Consider the following 14,045-nt stretch of genomic DNA (forward strand, 5'->3'; position numbering starts at 1 on the left):
TTAATACTATTTAATTTTCTAAGCAGGCACAGATCACTCAAATAGGCTTTATGGAATGCCAGGGGTACAGGTTAAGAACCTCTGTACTAACACATCCATCAGCGTTCAGGAGCTCTCTCATTAATTATAAAAATGTTTAAAAAAATACAAATAAATAAGCTAAACAGTCCATTGACAACTGGTAAATGACAAGAACAACAATTATAAATATTATAACTTTTAATACAATATTTACAGTAACTATATACATAGCTGAAGTACCAATTTTATACACAGGTAGTATATATGGTTCCATTACATTTTAAAGGAGTGAGGTAGAATTTATATTGTACGATTTCTCACCTGGTGCCTTCTAATCCATGTCTATCTGTGAGATTACAATACAGGTGACAATATTTAAATCAGACTAGATTGTCATTTATCATGATTATTTACACCCTGCAACATAGCAAGTTGGGTGCATAAAAGATTCATTATGAATTTGGCAGTTTAGCATCACTGCAGGAAACACTACCCAGTATGTTTTTACCAGATGTTGAAACACAGTTGGAAAAACAATATGTGTGGGTATTTGGGTGTTCAGGGCACAAATGTTCTTTTTGAACCACAGCCCCATATGTTGAATGCTAGTAGATCCCTAAGCAGATGCAGTGTATCACTGAAGAATGTGCAGCACCACGAACGGACTAGTCGGGACATATCCCCTTGGACTCTCGCTTTGCGATACACTATCTGGCACTCTCTAACTTGGTGCTACTCTTTTTGTTTGTCTTTTTTTCTCAATTATAGGATGCATGTCAATTAGTTTGTGTTCCTCTCAGATCAGTTTAGACAGACATTTTCAGATGTTGGAGGGAGGTCCAAAAGAGCCTGTAAAATGGTCTTAACTTGAGGACATGGACTGGAGTGCCACAGAATACATGCCTATCAAAGAGCCATACTATAGTAATGGTTGATTTTGAAGACATGGCTTTAGCACCATACTGCATAATATAACAGGACAACAGTTGGCTTGTCACCAGCTGTTCAATAACCTTATCATGGCTCCCTATACTTCTGTTCTTGATGTTTTTTTAAAATGGTCCCAATGCAACCTGGAGAAGTCCCCAGCAACAGTATTCAGATGCACCTAGGAGATCCTTCCAAAACATGGGCCCAACACTGCGTGTCACAGTGGCTACTGCCTTTAGACTCTTTCCTTCGAGGAAAAGGCATGAAGTTTGCAAAATGAACAGGTAGCACTGATGCAAAACTGCCATTGTGTTTAGAAATGTTTTACTCCCTCATCCTTAGTCACAGCTATGCTCCAAACTATGCATTTCTGTGTTACCACTCGCCGATATATTTTACAAATACTGTTTGTTCAATATTTGTGAGAAAGGGATCCACCAAGAATTCCAAGGTATAAATGGTGGTGTAAAGACTGGGCTCTCCTTTGTCATCAGACATATAAAATGCAAACAGCAATCAGAGCTCACGATGAAAGTGAATTGCAACACAACCAGACATAGTTGGGACCCTGCAGGCCTGCTTCAAAGTCTCTAGATTGACAGGTGTCTGGTGCAAACTCAATCCCACAATGCAAAACCTTTCTAGTTTACAGGGTGCCATAGTCGAATGGAGTAGGCAGTCATAAGCTTTGAACTAATAAACCACTTCCATAGACCAGGCTGCTGTGAGGCAAACTTCACCAACTGAATTGAAGAGCAGTTCTGTCCTTCAGCTACTTATATTATGTTTCACATTCTTTTCCCTAGAATGTCAATACTGGGATCTTAAACAATTTCATGCCACCTTCCTGCCTCAGAGCTTAAAAGCTTGCTTGCAATCGGAGGTTACACCTCAAACCTTCTGTACAGCAGACTAGCATTATGTTCCCTAACACCAGCAGAAGAGATCTCGCACTCCAAACTTCTATCTTTCAGGTCAACCATCCCCAACTACGCCCAGCACCACAATGCAATCCACTATTAAGTCATAAAACTTCCATCCAACGCGCATACGAAGGGGTAATCTTAAAGCAGGGTGGTAACAATAAAGCTTACGATTCCTGATGAATGTGGAAAATCCTCAGTAGGATGAGTATCTGCTGGAAGATAATCCTCCAGCAGAAATATCTTCACCAGAAGCATTTAGTATTTTCACCCGTAATAGAGGATTTTTTATTACCACCAAACTAAACATCAGGCCCTAAAACTGCACGGCATTAAGGGAATTACAGTGAATGCAGAGGTTGGGACAGCTACTACAGTGTCAAACTAACAATTCAACTGACTGGCTTGTGTATTACACACAGTGACTATGGAAATGGTACAACCTCAAGCACCCATGGGATGGTGGATCCATCATATCGTCCTCCCCCGTCAGGGGTACAAGGTGGTAAAGAAGGTCACTGAAAATGTTTCATAGTCTCAGGAATCTTCGCCAACCTCTGTAAACCTCAGAGCACAGTCACTCGCTGAGTTCCTTTCTTGTGGCCCTGATAAAGTAGGGCATCATAATGCACTGAGCACCATGTGAACAACTCGGCATAAAGCTTGGCCTGATCTTCTAAGGTGAACAATAAGTAGTCCTAACCCACACAAAGGTCAAGGCTGTACTTTCTTGCCCTCCACTGATAAGGTAGGCTTTCAGTTGGCAGCTACTTTGAGCCCCTCATCTGTCCACAGAGGGTGGGTGTTGTGCAGCAGGCCCAGGTACACGTCAGGGCAGCACATGACGCAGCTCGGTTCATGCTCCTGCATCACCTTACTTAAGAACCTCCTCTCTTTCGTCAGCTGGGCAATCTCCTTCCTCAGGGCAGCGTTATCCTTTTCCAGCCTTTCATGTTCCTGCCAGAACAAAACAAGGAAGTCTAGAAGTTAGTTGTAATTAACTGCATTAGTTCTCTTGTCGTCATATCTTATTTGCACAGGGCAGTCTTAATTGAAAATTACAGTGGTTGAAGGACAGGGGACTCAGCTTACTGCTTTCATGAGCAAGAAAACAATTATATTGCTTTAAAATGTTAGCAGTATAGAGCTTAATTTTTTTTTTTGGTTACACTGTGACCCAAGGTAGTAGGCACCAGAACTCATTATGGGGGTCAAGGAACGTATTTTTCATCATCAGACTGTAACACAGAGAAAGCGAGAGAAAGAAAATGAAGGGAGGAAGAAGAAATACGATTGGAAACCAGTAATAAAGAAAGTAGGCAATGATGAAGAAATCTTGCAAGAGTGAGAAAAAGAGACAGGAAGTGTGGTTTGGTGGAAGAAAGAAGTAGGAGGTGGAATACAGACTAGACAATCTTGATATTCGACCATCATGTCATAAAGCAGCACTACTGACGGGTCCTTAAGAAAAATTTGGGGCTCCTGTACTTTTAACAGCAAATGTGGACCATGTGTATGTACATCACACATGCGCTACAAACGTATGCCAACTGTCTGCCTACTTTGTTTTATCCTTATCTACCAAGATCAGATTTCTGTAAATATGTTTCTAGGCCTCCACATCGCAACTCTGCGAAGGCTCTGGTCCTAGAGCTCAGAGTTTAAAGGTGGAGCTCCATCTAGGAGCCACAGGGCTATCATGTTGATCTGTTAATCAGAACTGGGTGTTCTTTTAACATTCCTAGGGCAACAGATTTGCTATTTCACCCTCATCATGTCTTGGTGTAGGCCTCATTTTACTGTAGGGTTGGTCCATTTTAGAAATGCTAGACCCAAACCGCTATGATAGGGAGCTTCAACTGCTCTCATCTTCCTAGGTGTGTGGGAAGTAAGAGCCTCAAATGCGGAAAATAATTTACATTTGTATTTCCATCCTCGTTGGGGTCATCTATTTAATCAAAATAAAGTACTTGGGTCACATGATGTTATGTGTATACATTCAAAGTCAGTGATTTTTTGCCTTCTTTGCAACCTGTGGAGGATGCCCTCATGAGTTCAGAAATTCCCATCTCTTGTCCTGTTTCTCTTTCAACAAGTAGAGGCTCAGCTAACAAGAGGGACTTCCTTTGGAAAGACTAGAATGTTTTCCATACACACCTGGGCTGCACTAGTATAGGTAGCTTGATGAAGGGTTTCCAGAGGTACCCCAAATGTACTTAGCAATGCGTTAGCTATCTTTAACCGTAAGTTCGGCAAGTTATATGTAAGTTCACGCCTACAAGGCCAACATGATTCCTACTTTCACTTATGGATTGAGTTACGACCACTTCCTCAGCTGCACGGAAAACTGAAATCTAGAGCTTGGCGATGACTACATCCTGCAAGACCAAACACTCAAGCTGAAATTGTGCGACTGGAGCTCAACGCACGGTCTGGGCGGGTTGTTGGTTTAGTGTATAAACTATGGCGGATTTTTAAGATAGTTAGAGGGCCACTGGACGTCTGCCCTCTTGGATTTGGATTGAACTCCAAGTGACTCCATTTAATGTACACAGAACGTATTTAGCTATATTGCCCACAGTTGACAGTCAAAACGCTGTCAATTATCCTCCCTGTAATCAATGGTCCAAGTCACAGGCGAGGGCCCATAAATGAAGCAGGGTAATTACCAGTCGTTATCGCCCTGCAGGTAAAGGCACTAAGGCTATTAGTACCCCCTCCCAACCTCCTGAGCGATGAATTCATCCCACCCTCAGCCCACAGTCTGTGTGCCCCGGAATATTGCTGCAGCTCTGGTCAGAAGCTGCGCTCACGTTGTGCGAGCCCCTCCTCTTGGAACTCAAAGTGGACATGTAAGACCCAAATGTGCAGAACAGTAGGACATCTTGTATAACTTTTCTGAGATTCTTAAACCTTCCATTTCCCCTTTGACAAGGGAGGGGAAGGGCTAGCAAAGTGGAAGCAAGGGTGGCTTCTGATGACAAAGCTTGGGGGGGGGGGGGGGGGGGGGGAGGGAACGGGGGGGCAATGGGACACCGCACCCTGGAGAAGAGGGAAACTCGCAGCAACAGAATAATGCCTTTGCCGGCCTGCAACTGCAGGTGGCTGTAGCTCGCAAGGGGTAGCATTCTTATTGGCTGGCCAACTCCCCGCATCCTACTCGCGGTGCTAATGTGTCTTAAGCATAGAGTGCACAGAGGACTCTGGCCTTTTACAAGATTTCCATTAGGTCAATTTTTCTTTACCACCAAGCTCAAACAGGTAGCACACATGATGTCAGGATCGGTGCTCTCGAGAGCGGGCAGAAGATTTTTCAGAACCTATGACCTTTACTAATGTGTCAAGGTCTGCATGTCAGAATATCGACCTCCACAAATATCAATTACCACGATGTGGTTGTTAGGCATATGAAGGGAGATGCATTAATTGGTATCAGATTACAGGTACAGCCAGCATTTTTATACATTGTTTTCAAATTATTGGTACTCGAGGTGCATCAAAGACCAATGTATACTAATTCGTCGTCGCGCAAGTGTGGGGATGGTTCTTGGAAGCCTATGAATTTAAATCATCACATTCCCTTTCACAATGAATGCAGGCATGCACTGGCTCTAGGGCCAGACTGACGACAATCCTAATTTACGGCAGTCGTACTTTAAGATTGATATTAAAAAAAGAAAAAAAAAAAAAAAAAAAAAAACTGTTTTGAGGCTTTTACTGAACTCTCCTCAATACCAAAACGTATCGGTGAGAGAAAGAACAGGCTTGAGTGTTTGGTGTTAATGAAACGGTACACAACAGCCTGAGTTCATAGTATCGTGTTAGCCAGATTAGTAAAGTTGACGCACTTTCTTTTTAAATTCGGGAGTCGATCACCTACCGTATTTTCTTCCCAAATCCCTTCGTGAATATGGCAGTAATTTATGGTCGCATGGTCACATTTAAAGCACCAGCACTTGTTAAGTGCAACTTGTGAGCGCTAAGACGTGTGGAAAATATATTTACGAAATTTAAAGAATCACCAGTAAGCTATTGCTGAGCGGGTGTTCACCGCACGTGCAAAGATTTCCATGGCCAAACCTCCTACTCGTCCCTGGGACCGCCAAGAAAAATCAGGCTTTACCAGGAAAGGGCATATTGTGCAAACTGGAGGAACATATATTCATATCTTTCTCAGAGTAACACCTGTCTTAAGCAGTTTATAACCAGGATAGCTTGCACAAGCAGAAATTATGTTTATATCAAGGTGTAAATCTCTAGTTAAACCAGGGGACGTTTTTGCAATTCGGGTCCTAAATAATAAGAATACGTTACATTGTTCAGAAAGTCAAAATACACTTGTGATCCCTTTTAATGTGTATTGGGTAGCTAAGGTGTGCATGTATTGGACAATAGCAGCTTTTCAGGATACCATTTATAAAAATAAAAATAAATTTAAAAAACACAACGGTTTGATAACAGGAGCTTACATGAAAGCCATTAAACCCATGCGGATGCAAAAAAAAAAACAAAAAAACTTCCACTATTAAGCATGAATTTTCTCCCAACAAACATCTCGTTTTTGTATGGGAGATATTCCAACAGAAGAGGCGCAAAACATTAGCCTACATTTAATGTTTATGGGAGTAGTTAAGATTTTCAAGTAACACGTTTTGTTTTCTGTCTCATGTCATGTAAAGATAACTTTCGTCTCTTTGGTTAGCAAGACGTAATACGTCCATGTCCTGGAAGTCGGTATGTGACCTCAAGATCACAGACGAGACGAGGGGCACGAGTACATGGGCAACTGCGGGATGTGCACCCCTCGAAGCCACTCATGTCCAAACAGCAGGCGGAGCGGATCTGGCATTTCATTGGGAGTCCATTTTCCTTGAGCATGCTAGACACACTGATAATCAACCCGGTGTTTAAAAAAAAATAATAATAATAATGTAAGCGTAGTGAAAATGTATCTTTAACATGGAAATGTTTTACTACCAGCACTGCCTAATGTGGCTAAGTGCATTCTATGTGACGGTGGTGGTGTGCACCTGTAGCTGGTGGGACATTCATTCTGACTGAGTAGAGAGATGGGAGTGATATGGCAGCAGCGGTGGACACGGGTCTTGGGTGGGGAAAGATAACTGCTCCATGCATGTGTGGATGAATACTATCTGAAAGGTGAGAATGTGGTTTTATTACAATTATAGGTGTAATGTCCTGGAACTACTAATGCACCACTGAAGTGACGACCTTAACATTAGAACGATTACTTGTGCTTTTTCCATCAAACCGTTTCTTTTTCTGGCAAAAAAAACATAACCTTTCAAAATAAGAAAAAGAAAGAGCCAAAAAAATAAGTAAAAACGTTGTGGACATTAAAAATCAACTCGTTTCATGAAGAATGCCCGTGCTGAAGAAGGGCAACGTAACTTCCATACATACTAAATAAGACTTGAAACAAAACAGTTTAAAAAGATACTAAAGATTCTAAACACCAGATGGCGCCAGATCACAAGAAAATAAACACCTCTTCACTTATGTAAAAGCACATGTATTTCTGGGATATGGGAAAACTGATGAAATGCGCCAAGGGCGGATTCAAAAAGCTTCATTGCCATGAGTATTGTATTTGTGTTTATACAACACGTATTACTCCGGACAAGCAGTTGAAGTGCTTTATGACCGCAACATGCGGTCCCGGAACCCAAAGTTAGTGTTTTTGGGATTAGTCTTGTGGTCTGAAGTAAAACATTCCATCCATTTACTCAAATCTTAGTTTTTGATTAAATTAAAGGAAGTTAGGTGTGCTCATTAGTGGAACAGGGTAGACAAATGCATGCAAACGTTTCGCAATGTTAGTAGATGTACTACAGGAGAAGCGATATTAGCCTGCAGGCATATGACTTTAAAAGGAGAAGTTGTGGTTTTTTAGAAGAGTGGGTAATTTTCAGAATAAACTAAAAGGGATTAAGGTGAACATGCATGGGACTCAGAATAGACTATGCTCAAAGAGGGGAGGCATGCAAAAGAATGAAAGTTAGGAGAAAGTCATTTTAGAGGGAAAAAAACGATTATTTCCTCTCCTTTTAAGTCAAGGTCAATTTTCAAGGGAATACAGAGGAGGCTTTTTTGAGACTGCATGTGATCTGAGGATGCAAAGCTGAAGAAAGAAACAAACACTTTTGACAAGCACTACAATTAGGCAAATAGTCTTTCCCAACCGATCAGCTCAAGAGCTAAAGTAACGTGTGGACATATACTAAGAAATAACGAGAGATTTAAGCTACTCAAAAAAAGCAGTATCCATAATATCATAGCAACATGAGGGAGTACACATGGTAAATAATGCAAACACCAAACGGCGACTCTGCAAATGCTGAAGTGGATGTCTTCTGGTATTCACCCTTAAAGTATGGCTCACAGTTTTAATTATGGAAGCAAAAAAAGAGATCCATTTGAATGCCCAGGTTGTGGCATTGCACAAGACGGGGGTGATGATTCCTTCCCAGATTGTGGAAGTGTATTGTCTGCATTTCTGAGGGATAATCCCCAGATAATAAAGGGAGGAGGATATAGACAGAGCTACTTTTAGCAATTCCATGAACCCTGCCAGTAAGGCTGAATGGTTGGACTGTAGTTTTGATTGCACATATTAGCATATACCAGGCCTCCCCTTTGTCTGTTACTAATAGCTGCTGCAAAAGGATTAATGGCAGCCAGGTTCACATATCTCACACCTCACTATGCTCGTATTGTGGGTAATCTTGCCCTGCTGCTACCTGCTGAGAACGCATTATTTTATACAAAAGCAGGGAACCTGAAAGGGACACTTGGAAAAGAACCAAACCGGAGACATCACAAGACAGCGAATGCGTGGTCTTGGACGGTACCATTTGCGACAGCGTACCATGCATCATGCTTTGACTTCTGCAAAACCTTGAGGAGTCTGACCCAGACTAATTTGAGGCAATGTGTCCCCTCTTTCCTCCATTATTTATTTATTTCAATTTTGTCCCAGTGGAAACAGTAATATTCAGGTTTGTGGAACATGTATACACTGTGTACGTGAATTCTGTATAATTAACTCAATAACAAATGTAGCAAGTCTCCTCTTAAACTCATAAAAGTAAAATTAACATCCCATAAACAGAAACAGATTAAACTCAAAACCCATCAGTGCATGCCAACTTGGAGACACAGGCGGTAGTACAAAAGGCACATTCAGCAGGTGATAAAACACAATACCAGGCAAAACAGCTCTTTCTCATTAGCGAGACGCCTGAAATAAATATAAGTCTGTGCTCGAGTCGAAATAAGCAAAACAGAGCTCTGTAGTGACAATTGCTCGCAATGTAGCCCAAATTCAAGTGGAAGAGTTTAGGATTGATGCTATTGTGTGAATAATATTATCTGCCGGGTCGGAAATGAAATGAAAAGCAGTTAATTATCCTTTTTGTCTTAAAGAATGTCATCTTCTCTACCGGTGGGAATCCAGCTACAACGGTAACCTATGGGTGCTTCCTGAATAAACGATCATGTTTCGGCCACGTTGCAGGGCTCTCCAAGAATTCAGTCCAATGATCCCTGACGACTATTGATCTCTCAATTTATCTTACTCCTGGAAATTCAGTTGTAACCTTTACCCACAGAAAAAAAAATCTGTGTTGAGATTAGCGAGTCTGAGAACGATAGTAATTTGACAACTGACTGATATCTTTAATTTGACCAACCAAAAATTGCCGATTACGGTTTTAGAAGCAATGCTTTAAAAGTTCTCCGGTTGGCAAATAACTAAGTCCAAGTTGACCCCGAAATTACTGAGAAGTTCGTTAATGTTATTTGACAATGTCATCTGTCGTGGACATAAGCAGTCCGTTGCGGCCTCTACGTGGTCTGTAATATATAATTTTAATTAAAGCATTTTGTGGTAAAATACATAACAGGTGTTATTTATCGTGCCTGATAAATTCCAATCCGAGAGTTATCCCATTTTATTTGCGTTGTGTGGATTTGGGGGGGGGGGGGGGGTGTATATATTGCACCCTCTCCCGGGGTACTTGCAATTGGGCTATCAGATCAGAAGTTGTTGTATAGCGCCAATAATATATATATTTTTTTTTAAAAAGACTGATAGACAGTGGTGTGGGCGTGGCTCATTATTCTGTGTGCACGTGAGTCAGTGAACCAGCATTCAGCGCCTGCACAGCACAACTGTTTACATGGCGCGCTCTTCTCATCGCTGCTCCATTTCTGTCTTAGAAACCATAAAGAGAGCAAAAGTTCAAACCGGGTTAACCACGACTTCCCTTCTCTGCAGGAAACGGTTCACTGCACACGTCCCAGCACCCTTCGGACACGAAGCACGTAGTCATAAATATGAGGGAACATTAGGACAGAATCCACACAGCGTTTTCCCTAAATTCTATTTCAGGACCGGAGGCTCCGATTAAGCGGTCTCCTTCTTTACTAAACTCCAAACAGCAGCCAATCATATTACAAGAAAAATATTAACTACATGTCCCATGAGGCATAAGCCCAGCATCATGTGGCCCAATCACCACCCATACCCTTTGTCCATAAATGTCATGACCCTTAACGTCACTCCCTCTTTCTTTGCTGCTCCGCAGCAGATAAGTGACACTTATATTCATTCTTCGTTAATTGTATATTTAATGTTGTTAATGATATTGTATTACTGTATATTTCTAGCGTAATTACAACTCTGGGTAGCGACGCGATTCCGCTCGCAGTAACCCGTTTATTTTCCCCTTTTAGGCGCGCGGCTTCAGCAGACTTGTTTTTTCTGACGCCCTGTGGAGCTGGAGCGGGAGCAACTGTGTAGTCCCCTTTCCCTGGCAACGCTCGCGCTTTGCGCGTGCGTTTTTCAAGCCGATCTCATCACTTTGATGAGGCGGCTTGAATTCCCGAACGCGCGGAGCGCCTGTCAGCCGGATTCTACCTGCCCAAAACCTTTCTCTGCTCCCTGACGCCCAGTTCAAAATAGAACTGGGTTGTAAAATATAAAAAAAGGCATTGCCTAGAGTGTAATTTACAGGCAGCTCCCTCCACCTTATAATAGGGCCAATTAGCCTGTCTGGGGCTCACACTCCCCCTATTGCTTTTTCAAAAAAATTCAAATATGGCTCAATGGAGTGAAAATGAGACTGGGTTTTATCCCGATGATTTGGGCAACCAACTAGAGGTAAACCTGGTGGAAGCCCTTGATAACAGAGTGCAACAATCTGTTAATGACGCCCTGGTGAAAGCTTTGGGACCCTTTTCAGGGCAATTATTTGATTTCGCCAAATCCCAGGGTTGGCATAGCGAACTTCAATCCTCTTCTCAGGAGAAGAAATCTAAGTGCAAAGCCAAAACCAGGAACCTAGAAGAGGCGGAAAACACGATCACTGGTGTTCATGGTGATGCATTTAACAAATTATTTAAAAAGCACTCAACCGAACCCAATTATAGTAATTCTAAAGACCTAGACTCTTCTCAATCCTCTTTAGATTCCAACTCTGACTCCAGTGATTCTGACGCTTCGGACCCCCTATCCCCAGCAAAAAACCTAGGAAAGAATCTGCCTCATCTAAGACCCTAGACTTTGACCCCACCCAGATCATGCACCCTAGAGCCTCCAACTGGACCCCATCTCCTGAAGTAGCCAAATACATACATGACAATGTCAGAAGAAGCTTCGACAAGGAGGTCCGCTCACGCCTTCGGGCTGAATGCCCTAGACCTGATGTAGATGAAAAGGTTACAGACACTCCAGACATTGACCCCACTATGGTCACATTCATGAGAAAATTTGGCAAAGATCCCAAAAAGGGTTTAGACAGATCATGGCGGATTTGCCAAGATAAGCTTCTGGATGTCACGGGTCCCTTGACCAAAATCCTTGACATGGCTTACCTTGCCAAACAATCAAATACGCCTGTGGATACTGATGTCCTGATTTGCTGGGCCCAGAGATCACTTTGCCTACTGGGCAACGCAAACTGTGCGGTATCGTCGGAACGCCGCAAATCTATCCTTATGAGGATCGATCCCAAACTAACAGACCTAGCAACCTCCGAAGCTGGCCCATCGGCTGATGGCCTCCTTTTTGGCTCGTCCTTTATAAAGGACCTAGCAAAATTTTGCGGTACTTTCTCTTCCCTAGATAAGGCGCACTTATCGCTTAAGAAAAGTGTTCAAGAGAAACCTTTTTACCAGGGCCAGACGTTTTGGAGGGCGTATGACCGGCCGAGGATCCTTCCAAAGCTCTCAATATTCCTACACGAGAGGGAGAAACAACTGGTACTCTGACCAATCGGACACCACCTTCTACCCAACTCGCAACCGCAGCGAATGCCCCAGATACAGACGAGGACCCCGCAGGGGTCAGCAGGGAGCGATCCAAGAATCCAGTTATTCAGGTGAGCATCATTCCTTATTCTCAAGTACGGCTTGGGGGCAGAGTGGGCTTATTCCTAGAAAACTGGAAAAGAATTTCAGGAGACCCCTGAGTTCTACAGACAGTTACTGGGTTTCACCTAGAGTTTATAGGAACTCCGGTTCAAACTTCCCCTCCAACACAAATGTATTTTTCCCTTGCAGATCAGACTTATAGACTCAGAGGTACAGGACCTCTTACACAAAGGAGCGGTGAGATTTTCTTCTCCTCACCCAACAGGCTTCTTAAGCCCTATTTTTGTCGTGGACAAAAAGGGAGGTCACCGTCTAGTTCTAAATCTCAAAGAATTCAACTACTGGATTTTGTACAGGCACTTCAAGATGGCGGGTATCCACTTCTTACGAGACATTCTTTTATAGAGGGAGATTGGATGGTGCGTCTTGACCTCAAAGACGCTTACCTGTCAATACCCATCTATCACCCGCACAGGAGATTCCTACAATTCCTCTGGAAGGGACACTGGCTGGAATTCAATGCCCTTCCCTTCGGCCTCTCCTCAGCCCTGTGGTGCTTCACAAAATTGAGGCCCGTGATAGAACGGCTAAGATCCAAGGGAGTCAGACTCATAGTATACCTTGACGACATCCTTCTGATGGCTCAGAACCCCCAGACACTCCTGATTCATCTGGAATGGACAATCAGTCTTCTGCAGGAATTAGGTTTCCTTATCAATGTGCAGAAGTCATTATTGACTCCCTCTCAAGTGATAGACTTTTTGGGATTCAGGATAGATTCCATACTCTCCCTTCTTATTCTCCCACCTCAGAAAATTTGAGGCATCAAGAGAGAACGGAGGGCTGCTTTAACCAACCAGATAATTTCATTGAGGAACATTGCCAGAATAGTGGGTCTGCTGGCTTCTTCGATTCAGGCAATCTTCCCGGCCCCTCTTCACTACCGTGCCCTTCAGAGACTCAAAATCAGACATCTCCAAAAGGGTCTCTGCTACTCAGAAATGAGATCCCTGACTGATGAAGTGAAAGCAGAACTTCATTGGTGGCTCCAACACATGGAGGCTTGGAACGGCAGAGCAATTTTCAGCTCTCACCCAGAAATTGTGATAGAGTCCGATGCCAGTCGTTGGGGATAGGGAGCCAGCTGCGGTTCGATAGTAACTGGAGCCCGATGGTCGACCTGGGAAGAGACCCTTCATATCAACTGTCTGGCACTCCTAGCAGGATCTTTTGCCATCAGGAGCCTCTCTCCTTAAAAGACGGACTGCTGCATTCTGCTCCGAATGGACAATATATCGGCAGTGCGGTATGTCAACAAACTGGGGGGCATGAAATCCAGGATACTGGCCGAAATTGCCAAGGAATTCTGGCACTATTGCCTCAGTCATTGCCTGACCATCATGGCAGAATATCTCCCAGGGGACCAGAATACAATAGCAGACTGGAACTCCAGGTACCGGACAGACTTCAGCGACTGGAGACTAGATCCGATAATTTTTCAACAGATATCCAAAGTTTGGGGCTCGTGCGAAGTGGACTTATTCGCTTCCTGCCTCAATACTCAGATACCAAATTTCTTCAGTTGGCGCCCAGACCCTCTAGCCCAGGCGACCGATGCTTTTCTCCAAGATTGGTCGAAGTTTCAGGGATATGCTTTTGCCCCGTTCCTAATGATTCCCAGAGTACTGTCTCAAATAAGACGGCAGAAAGCGGAGATCATATTAGTGGCTCCTTGCTGGAGAGCTCAACCTTGGTTCCCACTTGCCCTTCAATTAG

At 43.2% G+C, this 14,045-nt stretch overlaps 1 protein-coding gene across 1 annotated transcript in view; it reads right to left on the minus strand.

Moving 5' to 3' along the window:
- Positions 1-203: 203 nt before the first annotated feature.
- Positions 204-14,045, minus strand: part of BATF2 (basic leucine zipper ATF-like transcription factor 2) — a 59,385-nt gene continuing 45,543 nt past the window's right edge. Inside the window, exon 3 of the mRNA XM_069207095.1 lies at positions 204-2,831. Within this exon, the coding sequence (XP_069063196.1) occupies positions 2,631-2,831 (201 nt within the window). The 3' untranslated portion in view covers positions 204-2,630. The remainder of the gene's footprint in view (positions 2,832-14,045) is intronic.

This window comes from Pleurodeles waltl, chromosome 9 (genome assembly GCF_031143425.1).
Source record: "Pleurodeles waltl isolate 20211129_DDA chromosome 9, aPleWal1.hap1.20221129, whole genome shotgun sequence".
In the NCBI taxonomy this organism is placed as follows: domain Eukaryota; kingdom Metazoa; phylum Chordata; class Amphibia; order Caudata; family Salamandridae; genus Pleurodeles; species Pleurodeles waltl.